The 19,042-nt window shown below is 44.9% G+C and overlaps 1 protein-coding gene across 1 annotated transcript in view; it reads right to left on the bottom strand.

Moving 5' to 3' along the window:
- Positions 1 to 18,959, bottom strand: part of cers1 (ceramide synthase 1) — a 48,066-nt gene extending 29,107 nt beyond the window's left edge. The window contains exon 1 of the mRNA XM_056277792.1: positions 17,544 to 18,959. Coding sequence (XP_056133767.1) covers positions 17,544 to 17,807 — 264 coding nt within the window. The 5' untranslated portion in view covers positions 17,808 to 18,959. The remainder of the gene's footprint in view (positions 1 to 17,543) is intronic.
- Positions 18,960 to 19,042: the final 83 nt, after the last annotated feature.

Raw genomic sequence — 19,042 nt, 5'->3', positions numbered from 1 at the left:
TACAAACTCAACTACTGTGCACAACAAGAGAGAAAAAAAAACATGAGATAAAGAGCGGTCCGTGCATGCGGCCTGGGGACCCTCAACTGTTGCAGGCCTTATCTGCACATTTGGTACGTTCACCACTGGCGAACATAACTCCATACAGTGGCCTCATTACAGCCTTGGAACGAAAGTAGCAAAAACAGCTACAGGTTTGTTTTTGTTTTTGAACAAGAAACTTATCTCGTTGCATTTGCAACACTTGACGAGCGTTTCCGTCCAGCACACAACATCCGTTTTGTTCTGTTTTTTTACACAGTACTTTCCAAACGTCCACCTCTGGCGCTAACTGTTTGATACCATCGACTTACAGCGTTATACTTTCTGTTTTGTTTTCAGTTTCAAGCCTCGATGAACGCATTTAAACTTTAGAGACCCCCCCCCCCCCACCGGAAAGAAACTGCACAGTGCATCCTTTTGTCACTTAAGAGTGTGTCCTGCTTTTCGGTTGGGTAAAGAACGGTGTGATGCTGGAGGCGGGCATGGTGACGGAGGTTAAAATGAGATTAAAGTGAGTGTGTGGTCTACGTCGTCTGAGTAATACCTTGGCTACAACCGTGTTGCTTGAACAACTTCTGTAATCGCTGCCAGATGTTGTTAACCCCCTTGTCTCTCCAGATGCTCTGCTCTGACTTGCTATGTTGCCAGCCTACCCAAGACGAACGGGGTGAAAAAAACAGAAAGGGAAGGAGAGACATATGGGAGCAGGGCAGGAGAGAGAGAGAGTGAGGAGTTGTATTTTTCGGAAGAGAGGAAGCGATAGAGGGGAAGCGGGGTTAACTGAAGCACCAGTGGGGGACGATTACAGAAAAATGTAATGACTCTTTACGAGTGTTTAGCCTGTGAGGGTATACTAGCGTCATCTACTTAATGACAGGAGAAAGGCGGAGATAAGTGAGGGGGCGGGGAGCTGAACTGCCCTCCAACAAAATGTTTCTGAGTTCCTGCCCACAACCCAAGTGAAAGTGAGTATTCAATTCATCAACAGCTTGCCAATTTCAATGGCGCACACACACTCAAGCACACATATGTCTGCAAAGCTGCACACGCGTACCCACACTGAAATTAAGCACACACACACACACACACACACACACACACACACACACACACACACACACACACACACACACACACACACAAAGACATGCAGGCACAAACTTGAACTCAGCCTTTCTAGCACACAAAATATGAAGTCAAGACAGAGACACAATGGACTTTCATTTCCCTGGGGGCCATCCTCTCTCTCTCTCTCTCTCTCTCTCTCTCTCTCTCTCTCTCTCTCTCTCTCTCTCTCTCTCTCTCTCTCTCTCTCTCTCTCTCTCTCTCTCTCTCTCTCTCTCTCTCTCTCTTCCATTTTTTTCATAAAGAGCAGCCTTGTTAGAGGAGAGCCAGCTGCCAAGTCTGACAACCACAGCATGTTTCAGTCTGCTGAATGGATGACCAGTGTGTGTCTCTCAGGAGGAAATAAGAGGCGGAGGGTTTGAGGGCCGGAGAGTGACAGAGACAAAAAGCATTGAGTGGGAGGGAAAGAACAGAACCAGAGAGAAGGATGGGGTGGTAGGGGTGTGTGTGGGGGGGAGGGTAAGGAGGATAACCCCGGCAGCTCTGTGGCGGTCAAGGCTACACAACACATTCCAGCTGACCAGAGGAGAGCAACTGACTGTCACAGTTGAGCAAACAGAGCTGATTCATGACCCTGGATTTTAACCGGTGGTTTCCCCCAACTGCAATGAAATGGCTGCTTTGGGTCTGATTCATTCTCCTCTTTTAGATGGGGAGGACTGGACAGTCGAGTTCTTCCCTTCTCCTCCTTTAGGAGAGCCATCCATTGACCCACAGCAGGTCAATGGATGGCTTTGATTTGACCGTGGATGCTGCGGTGGGCTCATCGTACTTTGTTCCAGGGCATGAAATTGAGTTCCACAAACCACACGTGAAAAAACAGCCAGTCGCATAAAGTGACGTACGCGTCCCGTTTTGATGACAAATGTTGGGGAGGTGATTGTTTTGTTTGTGAGGCTGTCTTAAATCATGACGACAAAGACATTTCTGAGACACTTTCAGGCCTTCTGTCCCACCTGTTTACCTGAAGTACTGACTAATGAGCGCGGTTCGTTATGCAGTGGAAGCATGCAGAGGGGGCTGGAGTGAGAACCAGAGAGATGGAGACTCAGAGGTTGGTGGTGTGGAGATGTGCTGCAGATAGTGCAGGCAGACTGAGTGACGGCCTTGTTAAAAACCAAGAAGACTTGGCATACATAATATATGACACGCCAAAAAAACAGTCGATAAAACTGTGTCAGGTGCTGTAGTAACTGTTGGTCAGTGAGCCATTTAACGAGGAAGCCGATTTCTCAGCCTTCGATAACGAGAGGAGCGGAGAGGAGAGGAGAGGAGAGGAGATGAGTTGAGTTGAGATTAAGGGAGAGGAGGAAGGAAATCAGACAACCACACGTGTCTAGAAAAGTTCTTTACAATCACTGTCAAAATTACAAGGAAGTTTCAGGTAAGCAAGCACTTTTCACTGAACGGTGAGCACTTTGCCCAACCGCTAAACCAGGATCAAGTTTCTCTTTGTGGTTCTAATGCACAATACCCAGCAAGGAGATGGTGTAACGTGATCATGGATTTGAGGTTATGGAGCCTGTCAAACCTCAGGCTGCTCTAACACTTTGAACGACAGCGAGGCTGCTCGAGAGATGCCTACTCAGGAAGATAAACTCTGCAACAGGGAGAGAGCTGGCAAACACAAAGCTCTGCCCTTTAAGGGACACTGTGTGTGTGTGTGTGTTTGAGAGAGCGAGAGAGAGAGAATATGTGTTTGGACTTTGTGTGTGCATTTTCGACTGACTGGAGGAATTTATAAGGGAGTGTAATTTATTAGAGGAACTGCTGCTGAGAGGGTTTGACCACTGCATGCTGCGTTTTTCTGCACTGATAGGCTAGAGAATGCTAGTATATGTGTGTGCAAGTATGTGTGTGTGTGTGTGCATGTGTATGTGTGTGCACGTGCACAAGGTTTCTATCCGTCTGCATAGAATACCTACTAAGGCATTTCTGGATGTGAAAGTAGACAGCAGACTGTTTTCTGAGACTGTCAGAGTGTGTGGGTTATTCAGTGTCTCTTCCGGTGTACTATTCATGTAAGTATGTACACCCTTCTGCTCAACTGTATAAGTGGATGCATCGCTGCTTGCATGTAAATCCATGCTAGCCAACTGAATCTTTGTATACTTAGGTGTGTTTGTGCGTTTGTGCAGCCAGGCAGGCCATGCACTAGGGCAGTATTGAGTCTATTAATGACGGCTTCTGCATGCTGAACCAGCAGCGACTCCGAGTATCAAAGCTTGGCCACAGACATGTCCTCTCTACACACTTCTCTTCTTCCTTCCTTCCTGTTCTTCCTCTGCCTCTCTCTTTTGTTGACTTTCCATATTTCTTTTCTTTATCCCTGTGGTTCTCTCCTTCCCCGCTTTCTAATTCCAAACTCTTCCTCTTTATGAAACCTCTCTACTCACTTCCTCAGCCCTCCCCCCACTTCATCTTCCTTTATCTTCATATTCTCTTTTCTCTGAGCAACACCAACCAGTCATTTCATACAAGCTGAAGTGACAGCCTAATATTCACACATGTAATAATAATAACAATAATAATTAATAATTAATTAATTAATTATTATCCATCCATCCATTATCAAAACCGCTTATCCTGTTCTCAGGGTCACGGGGATGCTGGAACCTAAATAAATTAAAAAAAAGTATAATAATAATACGTGGTTAAGGGAGGTGCTGTCCTTTCTACCTTTAGAAAAGCTCCGATATAAAATATGTAAAACCCACAAAAATTTCGCTTTGACCTGGAGTCCTTTCATGGACTTTATTGAAGGTTTTCCCTTTCATTGAATGTATACTTTTTACCTGCTTGTAACTACATATTTACACAGAAGTATGTGTATACTGTTATATTGTCTTCAAAAACATAGTTATCATGTGGAATTGGAATAAGAAGTCCCTGCATAGTCTACATAGTCTGCATAGGCCCTGTGATGGCCTGGCGGCCTGTCCAGAGTGTCTCCCTGCCTGCTGCCCAGTGACTGCTGGGATAGGCTCCAGCATCCCCGTGACCCTGAGAACAAGATAAGCAGTTTGGATAATGAATGGTTGGATGGATAATAATAACTTTATATAGCACCTTTCAAAAACAAAGTTACAAGTGCTTTAAAATAAAAACAGATAAAAGTAAATAAAATGCAAAACTTAAGATATAAACAAGATACAATAATTTAAATAATTACAACAAACACCATCAGTTAAGAAAAAGCAAGAAATAAAAGTGAGTCTTAAGAAGAGATTTAAAGGATTATACTGAGTTTGCCTGCCTGAGATCTCCAGGCAGGGAGTTCCATAGTTGAAGGACCCGAACAGCAAACCCTTGACTTGTCAAGATTTTGGAACAATTAGTCGGGCCCTGCTGGAGGATCTCAAACTGCGATCTGGCTCATAAGGAGTTAGCAGATCACAGATATAAGCAGGAGCCAGACCATTCAAGGCTTTAAAAACAAGCAGTAAAATTTTAAAGTCAATTCTGAAATTGACAGGTAACCAGTGAAGGGCAGGAAGGATTGGTGTAGGTGTAATGTGGTTGCTTCTCTTAATATGTGTTAAAAGCCTGGAAGCAGCATTTTGTATCAACTGCAGTCTTTGTATGTTTCGCCTGCTGATACCAGAATAAAGTGCACTGCAATAGTCAAGTCTGGAAGGGATAAAAGCATGGATGACTCTTTCTAAGTCTACAGAGGAAAGGAATGACCTAATCTTGGTTAGCTGTCTCAGTTGCGAAGCAGGACTGTGCGACTTTTATCGTTTGAGCATCAAAGGACAATAACACCTATGTTGCGGATCTAATTTCGAACATTATTAGATAAGCCACCCAGACTACAGGAAAGATTTTTTTTTGTTTTTTTGGCATTTGCCTTTTATTGGATAGCAGACAGTAAAGTGGTAGACAGGAAACAAGGGGAGAAAGAAATGGGTATGACATGCAACAAAGCTCCCTGGCTGGAATCGAACCAGGGATGTTGTGGTTATGTGGCATGTGCCATAACCATTCCGCCACCCGGGTGCCAAGGACAGATTGTTAATGCTGCTAGTGCTGAGGCCACAGGGGGTAGTTATATTTACCTCTGACTTGGAGTCATTCAACTACAGGACATTTTTGGACATCCAATTTTTCATTTCAGCAAGGCAGGACGTAATACAGGATGCATCCATGGTACCAGGCTTTTTTGGGATATACAACTGGGTGTCATCTTTGTAGCAATGGAAATCGAGGTCATGTCTACTCACGATTTGCCCCAGGGGTAGCATGTATATGGAAAATAAGAGGAGACCCAAAATAGATCCCTGGGGGACCCCACAAAATAGAGGAGCATATGAAGGGGAGGCATCTCCAAGAGAGAAGGACCTGTTCGACAGATAGCATATTAACCAATTCAGAGCCACATCACTGATGCCAACATAGTTCTTTAGACAGCTGATTAAGACATTGTGGTCCACAAAGACATGTAGGTCAAGTGAATTGGCTGTACTAAATTGTCCCTAGGTGTGAATGTGTGTGTGTGTGTGGGGGGGGGGGCTTGTGATGGCCTGGCGGCCTGTCCAGGGTGTCGCCCCGTCTGCAGCCCAATGACTGCTGGGATAGGCTCCAGCATCCCCCGCGACCTTGAGAGAAGGATAAGCGGTTTGGATGATGGATGGATGGATGGATGTATCAAAGGCTGAGCTGAGGTCAAGGAGAATTAAAAAGGAGTACAGGCCAGTGTCAGCTGCAAGCAGTAAGTCATTGGTGACCTTTACCAGAGCAGTCTCAGTGCTGTGTAGGGAGCAGAAACCAGATTGAAATTTTTCAAAGATTTGATTGTTATTCATAAATGGAGTCAGTTGGGTGGAGACAAATTTTTTCTAAAATCTTTAATGAAGATGGGTCTAAAATTGCTTAAAACAGAGGGACCTAGAGGGCTACTTTAGGAGTAAACTGTGGTATGTTTACAATTGGAGGGGAGAATACCAGTAAACAGAGCAGTTAATAATGTCTAAAATATCTGGACCAACCGTCTGAAATACAGCATTTAAAAACCAAGTGGGAATGCTGTCAGAAGGGCAGGTGGATGACTATCAAAATACAACAGTGCGTTCCAGGGTTGACAGAGAGATTTCACTAAGCTGGGTTAATGTTGAAGGTGGGCAGGAGTCAACATCAAGCTCTATGACTTCAGTATTAAAGTGCTGCTGAATCGCCACTATTTTGTTATAAAAGTAATTAAGTAATTCTTCACATCTCTCTGGGAAGGATTCAATGGCTGGCTAGGCAGGGGGCCAATCACAGAATTTATGATTTTAAAAAGGATTCTGGGATTAGGACCCTATTTAGCTATCAGTTTTGAAAAAAAGGTGTTGCTTGCTTCTTTGATTGTGCACTGATAAGTGGACATTAGATCTTTTAGAGAAGCAAGGAAGACACTGTATTTATCCTTTTTCCATTTCCGCTCTGCTCCCCTGCATTGTCTCTTTAAAGTCCTTATTTCTTCATTCACCCATCGCAGAGAAGAAGGCTTCAGCTTTTTATATCTGACTGAAGCTACCGAATCTAAAATATTCGTGCAAGAGCCGTTAAAAACACTGACAAGCTCCTCTACGCTGAGGCCATGTTGTTCACTGGTATTAAAAAATGTGTTTGAGGCAGTAAAAGCTTGACAGAAGCGAGGAACAGAGAGTGAATTTAGGGCTGGGAGCAAATCAGTGAGGGGGATTTGGGGTCAGGAGAGAGGAGTGGAACCTGGAAGAGCACTGCATTGTGATCAGAGATGGCAAAATCAACCAAGTTTACATCAACCAGACAGAGAACATGGGAGAGCACAAGGTTAAATGTGTGCCCTTTGTCATGGCTGGGCTGCTTCACATATTGGGTCAAATTAAAAGAATCTAAATGCTTGATAAAATCAGAAATAAAAGAAGAGGAAGAAGGGCAATAAACATGGGCACTAAAATCAACAAGAACAAGAAATCTGTCATACTGTAACATAATGACTGATAAAAGGTCTGAAAACTCCTGAATAAAACCAGGAGTAAGTTTATGGGGTCAGTAGATTAAAACATAAATGGGCAGGTTATTCTTTGAAATACAACTAAGACTCCCAAAGGTGGAAAAACAGCCAAGCGAGACTGGAGAGCAACTAAAATCTCTGTGTATTATTACAAGGCCACCCAACTGCCCTGTAATTTTTGGATGATGGAAAAGTAAATCTTTTGGGGGGATGACTCAATGAGAGGGGCACATTCATCAGGATTAAGCCAAGACTCTGATGATAAAAAAAAATCAATATTGTTGGACATGATAAAATCCTAGCAGATAAAAGACTTATTGGCAAGGGAGTTTACATTGAGTAAACAGAATTGAGCTGATTTAACAGCAGGGATTAAAAAGTGGTTTTAACTGGGATGACACTGTTTTCTGTGTGGACTGTGAGTAGATTTTGGTATTGCACACAGCCTTTCAGTGATCCTAACAGGAATGAATGATTTAGTGAAAGAAACAAAAACTGAAACAAAACCAGCACCAGCAGGACCCCCACTGTCTGGGACAGGGCTATGAAATACTGAGCCAGGATGCTGGGGAGGGTCTTCCTGGGAAGCCATCAATTAAGGCTAAAAGCAGTACAATTAAAAAAAAAATAGAACTCAATTTTCCTGTTCCTTTCCTGTTTGGATGAACCCATCTTATTTAAACAGGTCCCAGTTGGTTCAGATGGAATCAAAATGACTAATAAAACCAAATCCAGTTGCAGTAGTAAAATTTTGCACCCACAGGTACAGACTAACAAGACTACTAAAATGTTCAGCGCTCTTGGTCATAATGGGCGTGGAACCAGACAGGACACACCTCCTCCCCAGGCTTTCAACTGTGGAGGCTAGAGATTCAAGTTCATAATGCAGCTTAATGGATTGCCTGGACATGACGTCATTAGTGCCAGCGTGCACTATCACAGCGTGGACAGAGGGATGGATGTCAAGGAGGGCTGAAATTAGTGCAGGTGAGCTTAGTGATTGATTACCAGTTCTAATGCTTGCGTGGGGGGAAGCACTAAGATAGTAGCAGGTGGCTGTGGTGAAGGAGAAGAAGTCACGGGAGCTGGCATCGAGTGGAACAGGTTGTCAGCTCCAACTGCAGGAGTGACAAACGGAGATGTAGTATGTACCCAGGGGGCCCAATGAAGGGGATGGTGAGTCCATGGACAAGGTGAAACTGGCTGGTGCGGAGCATTTTCTGATGGCAGACTGCACACGGTCTGCTTCGGGAGCAGAGGGTGGGATAGGGCAGAGGACAGGCTCTGGGGGAAGCTCAGCCAGAGGAGGGGAAAAAGTAAGTGAGTGGGCGCCAATACCGAACGGGTCGTAGAGGGGAAGGCAGCCTTTTGCAACCCTTAATTACAGACAGCCAGGAAGGGGGGACAAGGTGAAGTCAGGCCAGGGACATCAGCAGGAGTAGTTCTGCATCCAAGGCCAAGGGCCGTTAGCTAGCTGCAGGCTTGAGACATGTTAGCCGGGAACACAGCTCCGTGTGCTATTGGAGGAGATCCTTAATGAGCCGCTCAATGGATCGCAGTTCACTTTCCAGCTCATCAACCTCCCCTGACAGGGCTATCAGTGGAATCACTCGGGGTCCGTACAGGAGCCCACAAGCAGTGAAACTTGATATTCAAGTTCAAGGTTTACAGTAACTGCAGTGAGTTGTTCAAAAATGTCAAAATGTGAATGTCAGGTGAGATAGAGGGTGATGACCCCCAGCAAGGTGTCAAAATAGAGTAACATTTCTCAAAAACAAAAGCAAAAAGAGGCCCAAACCAAGAATTACTTATACACTGGGGAAACTGCACAGACGCTGGCAAAGAGGATGGCACAACACATGAGAGCTAACATGTCAGGTCAGGACTCCGCAGTCTACACCCATCTACAGTCCAGTGGCCTCTCTTTCAAGTATGAGGATGTGCACTTCCTTGCTAGGGAGGAATGCTGGTTTGAACGGGGAGTCAAAGAGGCTATCTATGTTAAGAGGGAGTGACCATCCCTTAACCGAGGAGGTGGGGCCTAAGAGTATATCGGTCACCATTTTACAATGCTGTGATTGCCAACATTCCCTAATCCTCTGTGAATAGTATACATGGCCATTGAATTTGCATATGACACTGGTCGTTGGTTTCGGTCGTTATGTGACTGTATTATTTATAAGGGTGGGGACACCTGCAGTCAGTTTAGACTGAAGATGTCACTTAGTTGAGTGATAAAACATATCTGTCAAGAAACGTTGTATCCAGATGAACTGATTCAACCTTCTTTGATTTTCTTACCTGGATTACTGAGCATCCATCAAGACATTACTTCCACGCTCTCTTTGGGCAGCTGCGTGGAGGCGGAAAAGCCCTTCCAAACCATAACCAAAGTCCTCGTCTCATGACGAACGATGCAAACCGAAGCACAGCTGGACAGGACACAGCAAGACACTGAATCCCAGCCTATTCACTCTTTTTAAGTTGTCCTTAATAAGTTTACCAACTAGATTGCCATTAATGTATGCTTTTACATTTCACAATCGGAATTACAGTATCTAGTGCACAACTTTAGCATATAGGCCTTTGACAATGAGCAGGCGTGTAATGTGTCATCTACCATGGTAAACTATTTTCTAACAGTATAACGTGACAAATGACATAGGGACTGGATGGTGTCGCTAACAGAGCATGGCAACCACAGGACACAGCATGATGAACTGTGTCCCCCGAAATGTTCTGATACTTGGAAGCTGTACATCTGAGAACAGCCATGTCTAAGAGTGGGTGACACTTTATAAAGCCAACTTCTGCCCTTTAAAACTCTGTTAGAGAGCGTCCAGGTAGCATAGTGGTCTATTCTGTTGCCGACCAACACGGGGATCGCCAGTTCGAATCCCCATGTTACCTCCGGCTTGGTCGGGCGTCCCTACAGACAAAACTGACCGGGTCTGTGGGTGGGAAGCCGGATGTGGGTATGTGTCCTGGTCGCTGCACTAGGGCCTCCTCTGGTCAGTTGGGGCGCCTGTTTGGGGGAGGCGGGGGGGATAGCGTGATCCTCCCACATGCTACGTCCCCCTGGTGAAACTCCTCACTGTCAGGTGAAAAGAAGCGGCTGGCGACTCCACATGTATCGGAGGAGGCATGCGGTAAGTCTGCTGCCCTCCCGGGATCAGCAGAGGGGGTGGAGCAGAGACCAGGGTGGCTCAGAGAGCTGGGTAATTGGCCAGGTACAATTGGGGAGAAAAAAAGGGGGGGCAAACTCTGTTACAGACCACCCACCAACTGTTGTGACAATAGAGTAAAATCCATAACTTCACTACCTGGCCTTGTAGTAAAGTAACAAGAGTAAGCTGAAGTTTTTACCAAACAGCAAAAGCAGCTGACAATTTGTTAAACTCTACAAAAACATCAAGCCTAAATGCTTCTAGACAGAGCAGGACTGCTGTATGATGACTGATTACATGCCAACGTGGTTGTGGGAGCAGAAGAATACAGCTTCCAAAGACAGTATGTAGGAGAGAGGTTAAACACTGATGAGGGATATGGAAACTCTATAGAGTACACAGCTCCTTTGACCAAACCTTTTTTCCACAGGTTGTCAGGGTGAATCAACTCTTTGTTTCAGCTTCACATCCCATTATATCAGTGTCCTGTGATCAAACTCTCAAACCGACTGCTTTTTCTCTCCCCTTCACACGTCGCTGGCAAAGCTCATTGGTGGGGTTCTGTTAGGAGGTGATCAAATCCACATCTCACCAACACATCTGGATTATTCTTACAGGTTAGCTTGCATCGTGGGTCCTGCCTGCATCACTGATTTAAGAACTAATGTCTGTGTCCCCATTGAATATGAGCACAACAAAGTTTATGTACTCATGATTGTGTTTGACATCACTTATAAACACTCCTAGGACAGCTCAGCCTTTCCACTGCAAAAGCGAAGCTATGATGATTGTGTTTTCCTGCATCCCGGTAGTCAGATACCCAATCTATCCTTTATGATGGTGCAACACTCCAAAGGGTGGAACAACACCTTTGACATTAACAGCCTGTCTACTAGCCAATACAATTCCTTCCATAGGGTCAGTGATTCACATCCACACAGGGACATGGTTGTATGTGTTAAAAAAAAGGCCCCATTCTTTGCATTCTCTGTTCACATCTGCTTTCATGCATCAGGCCATGAGCTACATGCAGTATACTATTATGACATCATCCAAGCGTCTGCTGCATAGAAGCAATCCTCCCCCACCCGTGCTGATGGCTAAATAACACGCCAGAGGCCACATTGTGGCCATCTGAAGGGAGAGCGTTTGATTCAAGTGCATAGAGAGCATTGGACTTTTGGCACCAACAACAGTGTGCAGGTAGTAGGGATGGCTAAGCCAAATGGGAAATTTGGGCCTGGAGCCAATCTCTCATAGCACGGCCTTGAAGTTTGTTGAAACTCTGACTCCCCATTTAGCATGTCCATTTAATCTGAAGAGAAACCTTTTCTTTTCTTTGTATTCTACATTCTGAAATGTTGCTATCTTTCACGAACAGATAGTAAAAGGTCAAAATAACTGGTATGACTGAACTGATTTGATGCCACTTTAGAAATAAAACGCTTTAAAATAATGTGCATAAGATTATTCATAATTTTTATTCATGTATAGTTGTTGTCGCTGCTAAATGATTATGGTGTTTATTTGGCTTCTGGGAAGGGATTTTAGCAAATTACATCTTTTTTTGTGTGGATTTCCTCCCCTTTTTCTCCCCAATTGTATCTGGCCAATTACTCCACTCTTCCGAGCCATCCCGGTTGCTGCTCCACCCTGTGCCAATCCGCGGAGGGCTGCAGACTACCACATACCTCCTCTGACACATGTGGAGTCACCAGCCACATCTTTTCACCTGACAGTGAGGAGTTTCACCAGGGGGATGTAGCACATGGGAGGATCACGCTATTCCCCCCAGTTCCTCCTCCCCCCTGAACAGGTGCCCCGACCAGCCAGAGGAGGCGCTAGTGCAGCGACCAAGACACATACCCACATCTGGCTTCCCTCCCGCAGACATGGCCAATTGTGTCTGTAAGGACACCCGACCAAGCCGGAGGTAACATGGGGATTCGAACCAGCATCCTCGTGTTGGTAGGCAACGGAACAGACCGCTATGCTACCCGGACGCCCCACGAACTACATCTTAAAGATCAAATGAAACGTGTTGACTCTTCTGTTACAGTTACCAAGTCTTGGCCACAGGTTTATAACCTGCAAGCTCAGATTCAGTATTGAAGTGTCAGGGCAGAGGGGACAGAGGAAGAGAAACACATGTATTTCCTACCACAGCCTTCAAACCTCTGTCATGCTCAGACACCGGACTAAAGCTTTACGGTTATGAGTTGTTTAGCTGTTTGAATTGGTACCATTCAGCAACTCTTGCTGATATTTACTGGTCAAATTATGCTCCAGGAAAGCTGAAATATAACACATGGCACCTTTTAAGGAACAAAAAGGCAGCTTTTAAAATGCCTGATGTTTACACTAGGATCTCAGCCTCCTCCTGTCTTCCACAAGGACTGTTTTGCAGAAGAGTGCGGCTGTATTCTGACATGTAAACCTATGAAAATTAAGTCATAAAAACCATGTAAAAATAATTACAGAACATAGCTAACAACATCAAAATGAGATACACATTCATTCAACAGAGAAGGGCACTGAAACAAATGTCTCACTGTTAAATATGTATTTATTTTAGAATCGGTATGGGGTCCAAAACCTGCAACCTCATCCCATGGCTGGAGTAGAAATTAGACCCTTGCAATTAAAGAGCCTACACTGTAAATTCCCCAGGCAAATAACTTTTGTGGAACAGAAGATGGCCTTTGTCTGATACAGCAGCACAATTGTAATGTGCAATCAATATAATACAACTGTATTGATGTTGCTCCCCCCCCCCTTTTTTTTTAGCAGCAACCTGCGGCTCTTAACTCCAGCAGTGACTGCCACGTGATGCTGCTGCACATTGCCTCTTTGGTACGCCTACACATAGGTCTTAAACCCACTCTCTTACTAACACACACACACAGACACACACAGACACAGACACACACACACACACTATTGAGACAAGCCTCCTCTCATACTTCATATTCCAGGTAAGAGACGGGTGAGATATGTGAGCAATGCCAGCCAGGTAACGCCAGCTGCAACCTTGGCAGTCATTCATCTCTGTGCTATGACTGCATTCAATAGAGAATGGCAAGTGGAACAGTCATCGACTTACTCACTGTTTGCAGTCTTTGTTCACGCACGACAGATTGAAAAATAAAACTATCTGGTTGTAATAGTTTACATGTGTAGTGCATAACAATCTTATACTGCATGTTTCTTTGGTACTCGACTTAATTCTAGAAGATATAAAGTACAACTTTTTGGGCAATTTTATGAAGACCCCCCTTCCTATTGTTTAGAGTAACGCTCAGACATAATCATATGTAATACATGTGATATATGGCACTATTTTTAGAGCGGCAAAATTGCATTATGGTGCATATAGAGCTGGACAAGTAATTGCAAATAATTGTGTATCTGGAAATTGTGTATCTGAAAATGGAAAGAGAAATGAGCGAATGCAGAATTTATCTGATTCAGTTGAGCAAGAGGGTTGAGAGAGCACGAACTTAACATGTAAACAGAAAACATGCCATATTAAAAGGTCAGAATAAGTACTCTGCCGTTATGATTAATCCAAGGCTATAGGCGGCTAAGTTTTTTTAACCCTCTTCTGCTCCCTTCTTGCTGATGGTTTGTTTGACATACTGTAATGGGTATTTTACGTGTGTGTGTAACCGGTTATTTTCTTGCCCGGTGCGGGATTCGATACGGGGTGTACTGCACCACAAGGCGACATCACTAACCGCTCGACTAAAGGGTCAGACCCGTTAGTTAGGGGCTAACGTGTCTTATTAGTAGTTTACATATATATATACTATATATATATATATATATATAGCAGTACTGCTAGTGAGTGTATTGTCTCATAGGTTGCAGTATGATATGCGTTTAAGTTCAATTTAATAAAAGTTTATCCATATTGTAACGAATTCGGGGGGCAGCCGCGGGAACCGCCACAGCCGGGACACAAACCTGCATCTCTCACTCCGCAAGCGACAACATTAACCAGTTGACTAAAGGGTCTGACCCATTAGCCAAGGACCAACGTGTCTACTTATCCATGCACGTTACAATATTATCCACTGACAATCTATGTACTGTTGGATTAAATAACTCTTTCAATCTTCAAATCCCATTTTAAAATGCACCTTTTCAAACTGGCATATTCAGTCTGATCCACACTTCATTTGAGTTTTGTGCAGATGATGGTTTTATACTTGTCTGTTGTATTAACTTTTTATTGTCTACCCTGCTTTGTTTTGATTTTATGCTGTCTGATACAGTGCTGCTTGTTTTTTAACTGTGTTTTGTAAGGTGTAATTGAGTGCTCTGAAAGGCACCCACAAATAAAATGTATTATTATTAGCATTATTATGAAATATATTCAGGCTGGGCGGCACGGTGGCGCAGGGGTTAGCGAAGTCGCCTCACAGCAAGAAGGTTCTGGTTCGAGCCCCAGGGTAGTCCAACCTTGGGGGTCGTCCCCTGTGTGGAGTTTACATGTTCTCCCCATGTCTGTGTGGGGTTCCTCCAGGTGCTCCGGTTTCTTCCCAGCCAAAGACATGTAGGTCAGGTGAATCGGCTGTGCTAAATTGCCGCTAGGTGTGTGTGTGTGTGTGTGTGTGTGTGTGTGTGTGTGTGTGTGTGTGTGTGTGTGTGTGTGTGTGTCTCTCTCGGCCCTGTGATGGCCTGGCGGCCTGTCCAGGGTGTTTCCCCACCTACCGCCCAATGACTGCTGGGATAGGATCCAGCATCCCCATGATCCTGAGAGCAGGATAAGCAGTTTGGATAATGGATGGATGGATGGATATTCAGGCTGTTGGTGGGCTACACTGCTTGGCATGCATACTGTATCAAAAATGCGACTGGACTGGATTTCATTTTCCCTACAAAAGCTTCACCTATCTTTATGTATTTTTTATTATTTCTGTTTTTTTTTTCATTTAAAAAAACTTCTTTTTGATGGCACGGTTGTATAGTGGTTAGCGTGGTCACCTCACAGCAAGAAGGTCCTGGGTTCAAGCCCCGAGGAAGTCCAACCTTGCGGGTAGTCCCAAGTCGTCCTTGTTTGCATGTTCTGTCCGTGTCTCCGTGGGTTTCCTCCCACAGTCCTAAGACATGTAGGTCAGGTGAATCAGCCATGCTAAATTGTCCCTAGATGTGAATGTGTGCGTGTGTGTTGGCCCTGTGATGGTCTGGCAGCTTGTCCAAGGTGTCTCCCCACCTGCCACCCAATAACTGCTGGGATAGGCTCCAGCATCTCCACGACCCTTGGTAGGATAAGTGGTTTGGATAATGGCTGGATGGATGTGTATCTGAATTTTATGTTTCCACAACTAATTGAGTCATTTTTCAATATTAACAAGTTGAAATTATATTTTTAATGTATCCGAAAGTCCCTGTGTGTTAAATCAAGCACTTCCTTTACACCTGACCTTTGAGGGCATGACTTGCACCCATGCGACAGAAACCAAAGGAGTAAGCAGTAATGGGTGGGTGGCAAAAAAGAGAGAAGGCCCACATGCAGCGTTTTTGGGGGAAAAAAGATGTCGAAGAGTAAAGTGAATAATTTTGTGATCAGATGTAAATGTACAACAAAGTAATTTTATATCCTGAAACCAAGACTAATACTCGTGATCCCAATATATTGAGCAAAATACTCTGGATGTTCTTTTTTGCAGTCGTGCATAATCAGCCTTTGGTGCATAATCATGCATTGTGGTTTTAGCGTCCATAAATATTAGTTTAGAATATTGGATATCTGTCAAAATCTGTGGTGAATAAAAAGGGCTTATCGTCACATTACACTCATGCTGCCCTAATTGAATGATGGTGCAATCTAAGAGGGGGAAACCACGAGAATTTGAATATTACATATCCAAGGATATGTATGTGAGTATGTATTTATGCTTGAACATGTGCATGTATACACCATTTAACCTATATCAGCTCATTTGTGACTGCCTTCCACAAATATATAAAGGTATTGACTATGTAGCATGTATTTCCCATCCTGGCCTACCATCCCCACAAGTAATCTAAAAAAAAACAACAAACAAAACTGAAAAAGAGTGGCGTATGTCTGTGTATGTGGGGTGTCCCAAAGCAGTAAAATAGAAGTGTTTATTGTGTTATATATGTGCACAGTGCCATACCGTACTCCAGCCTGCCCCCACCACAAATAACCCAGGACCCCGTGGGAAAAACTGTCGTGTGCAGGGCCTCTTCAGCATTTGCTCAGTGTCATCTCACAGCTGTGCTATAGGTAGATTATGGGAAAGGTTAATGTTTTCTAACTAACAGAGTGATGAACCCATCTGACCAGGGGGTGAAGGGTTTGTAGTTCCACTCCTCGTGACTCAATCAGTTAGCTTGAACCAACTATCAGGTCTAATCTTGGTTACCATGTGAGGCGCACGCACACGCGCACACACACACACACACACACACACAACACATGTTCACAGGCACACACGTTCTTGCAGGCTGTTTTATACAATAGAAATGCACACTTATACACACTCATTGTGATTCTATCAGGTGTCTCCAATGGAGAGATCCCAGTCATGTTTTAAAGCTTTCCCTCCTATTTAATATCCTAAAACAGGGCTTTAGTCAGCTAACTAAAAGGGGTGGATCCCCCCCCCCCAAAAGTGGACGTTTTTATTCCTAGCACAGGATGCCTTGTGCAAGCCTGCCTTTGACCTACTATGGCCACAAATATGCTTACTGTATGCTTAACCTCATAATTTAGTTGATAGTTTGCCAAATAAAGAATATTTCTACCTGCGAACGTCATATGGTGGTAACTATGATTGTTTATTTTGGTCCTAAGGTAACTGCTGTTTGCTTTCATTAAAAAGGCTTTGGTTGGACATTGTGGACCTTTCATTTTTTTTGGGGAGGGGGGGGCGTTAACCCGACTCAGCCTTGGCTGCACTCGTGTAAATGTCCATCTTCTTTGAGCGGTGATGCTGATACCTTTCCCTCGTTCCACATAGTGAAAGTCAGGGAATATCTTATTGAATTAGGCTGCAATGGCGATATCAAAAGTCTCCATTTGCCTTTAACATCAGATCATTGAAAATGTGCCAACAGCAGAGACCACAGTGACAGAACTGTGGGCTACTGGGGGAAATGGGGGGGGGGTCAGTTATCAGCATTGCCTTTGTGTGTGTGTGTGTGTGTGTGTGTGTGTGTGTGTGATTGCAAGCATCCCGCATGCACACACTTACCCTGAACAGACATTCCGTTAGTCCCCGCCGTATCTGCGTCCACAGGAAGGCGCAAAAGAAGAAGAGGACTATCTCTGTCCAGGTAATGTATGCGTTATCCAGCAGAGTCCGACTGGAGAGCTCCGCGCCGCACGCTCTGCACTCTCTCAAGGCGCCCAGCATGACGACTGAGGCTCGGCTGATGAGCTCCACGTAGCCCGGCATGGGCTCCACATCCACCGGCCCCCCGCCACCCATGCTGTCATCCCCGCTACGACTGTCCATCGTGGCGCGACGTTACACACACACACACACACACGCACACACGCACGCACGCACACACGCACGCACGCACGCACAAACGGGAAAATTGCACAACAAAAACAAAAAAAATAAAAATAAAAAATCCGATTCAGGGATGCTGGTTAAAGGTGTGCACAAAGGGCATCAAGTCCAGGCGGTGTCTCTAATCTCTCCAGACTAGCTTGGTCGCAAACCTTAAAAACGCGAAGACAAGTTTATGGACGCCTCTCAAGTAACCTAATTCTTTGTTTTCTAAATTAGGACACGGGCCCATTCTTGGCGCATGGGGTATTTTATGATTGATCGCAGGCCCATCACATCCAACCAAATACACCGGTTTATATTAATGGTGATGCGTTTCTTATCACCTCGATGGTTAATTTATTGAATAGCGTATTGACAGCGGATCTGAACCATCAATAGCCGGTTAGGATTTGTTCATCATCCTGCTACGCACGCAGCCTTTTCACTGGCGGTGCTTCCCCGTTAGCCGGCTAGCTAAATCACACGCACACAATGCTGAATGGACCGGCATCGGCGGCGCTTTCCGAGCTATAGCTCAGCTGAATGAGCATCTATATTGTAACGCAACGGGGACAATATCGCCCTCACACATGAAGAAATTAATTCAACGAGGCACCCCCTGTTTCCGTCAAGCAGAAAATGGCCCTAGCGATGTGCCATAAAAGTACAGTACAACACGTTGGATGATGGTGCCGCTATGTTGAATGGTCTCATCTCTCCCATGCGCCTTACATAACCTCTCTTTTTGGCGTTTCATAAATTAGACCGCTAAATTCCTACCAGATCTCAAAAAAGGCATCACCGAGAGCCTTTCGGGTGCAGCAGCAAAAGACACGTACGGACCCGTACGAAAGGTTGGATTTGAAAATAATCCGGTGGATCAGTCGGCCGCTTCTTCCTCTGCTCGTCAGTAGTCAACGTGTCCCGGCTGGCCGCCGCCGCGCCGTTTTGACAAGTGACATAGGAAAACGGGCGCTACTTCAGTAAGGACCGGCCGACAGGACCGGGCGCACTACCGTACACTGCAGTTCGACCCATGCAAGTGCGGCTCTGCCGTGGGGGCTTATTTCACGGACGCTTCCTATTTCCAACGCTGCCCGCCGTCTCCGACCGCCATCCAGCAACCCGTTAAGAAAGCGAAGTTTGTGCGATCGGCAGAAAAAGCCGAGGAGGCGTGACGTAGCCAGGGCCCG

Source organism: Lampris incognitus, chromosome 3 (genome assembly GCF_029633865.1).
Source record: "Lampris incognitus isolate fLamInc1 chromosome 3, fLamInc1.hap2, whole genome shotgun sequence".
Lineage (NCBI taxonomy): Eukaryota > Metazoa > Chordata > Actinopteri > Lampriformes > Lampridae > Lampris > Lampris incognitus.
This window is presented reverse-complemented; position numbering and strand designations above follow the sequence as displayed.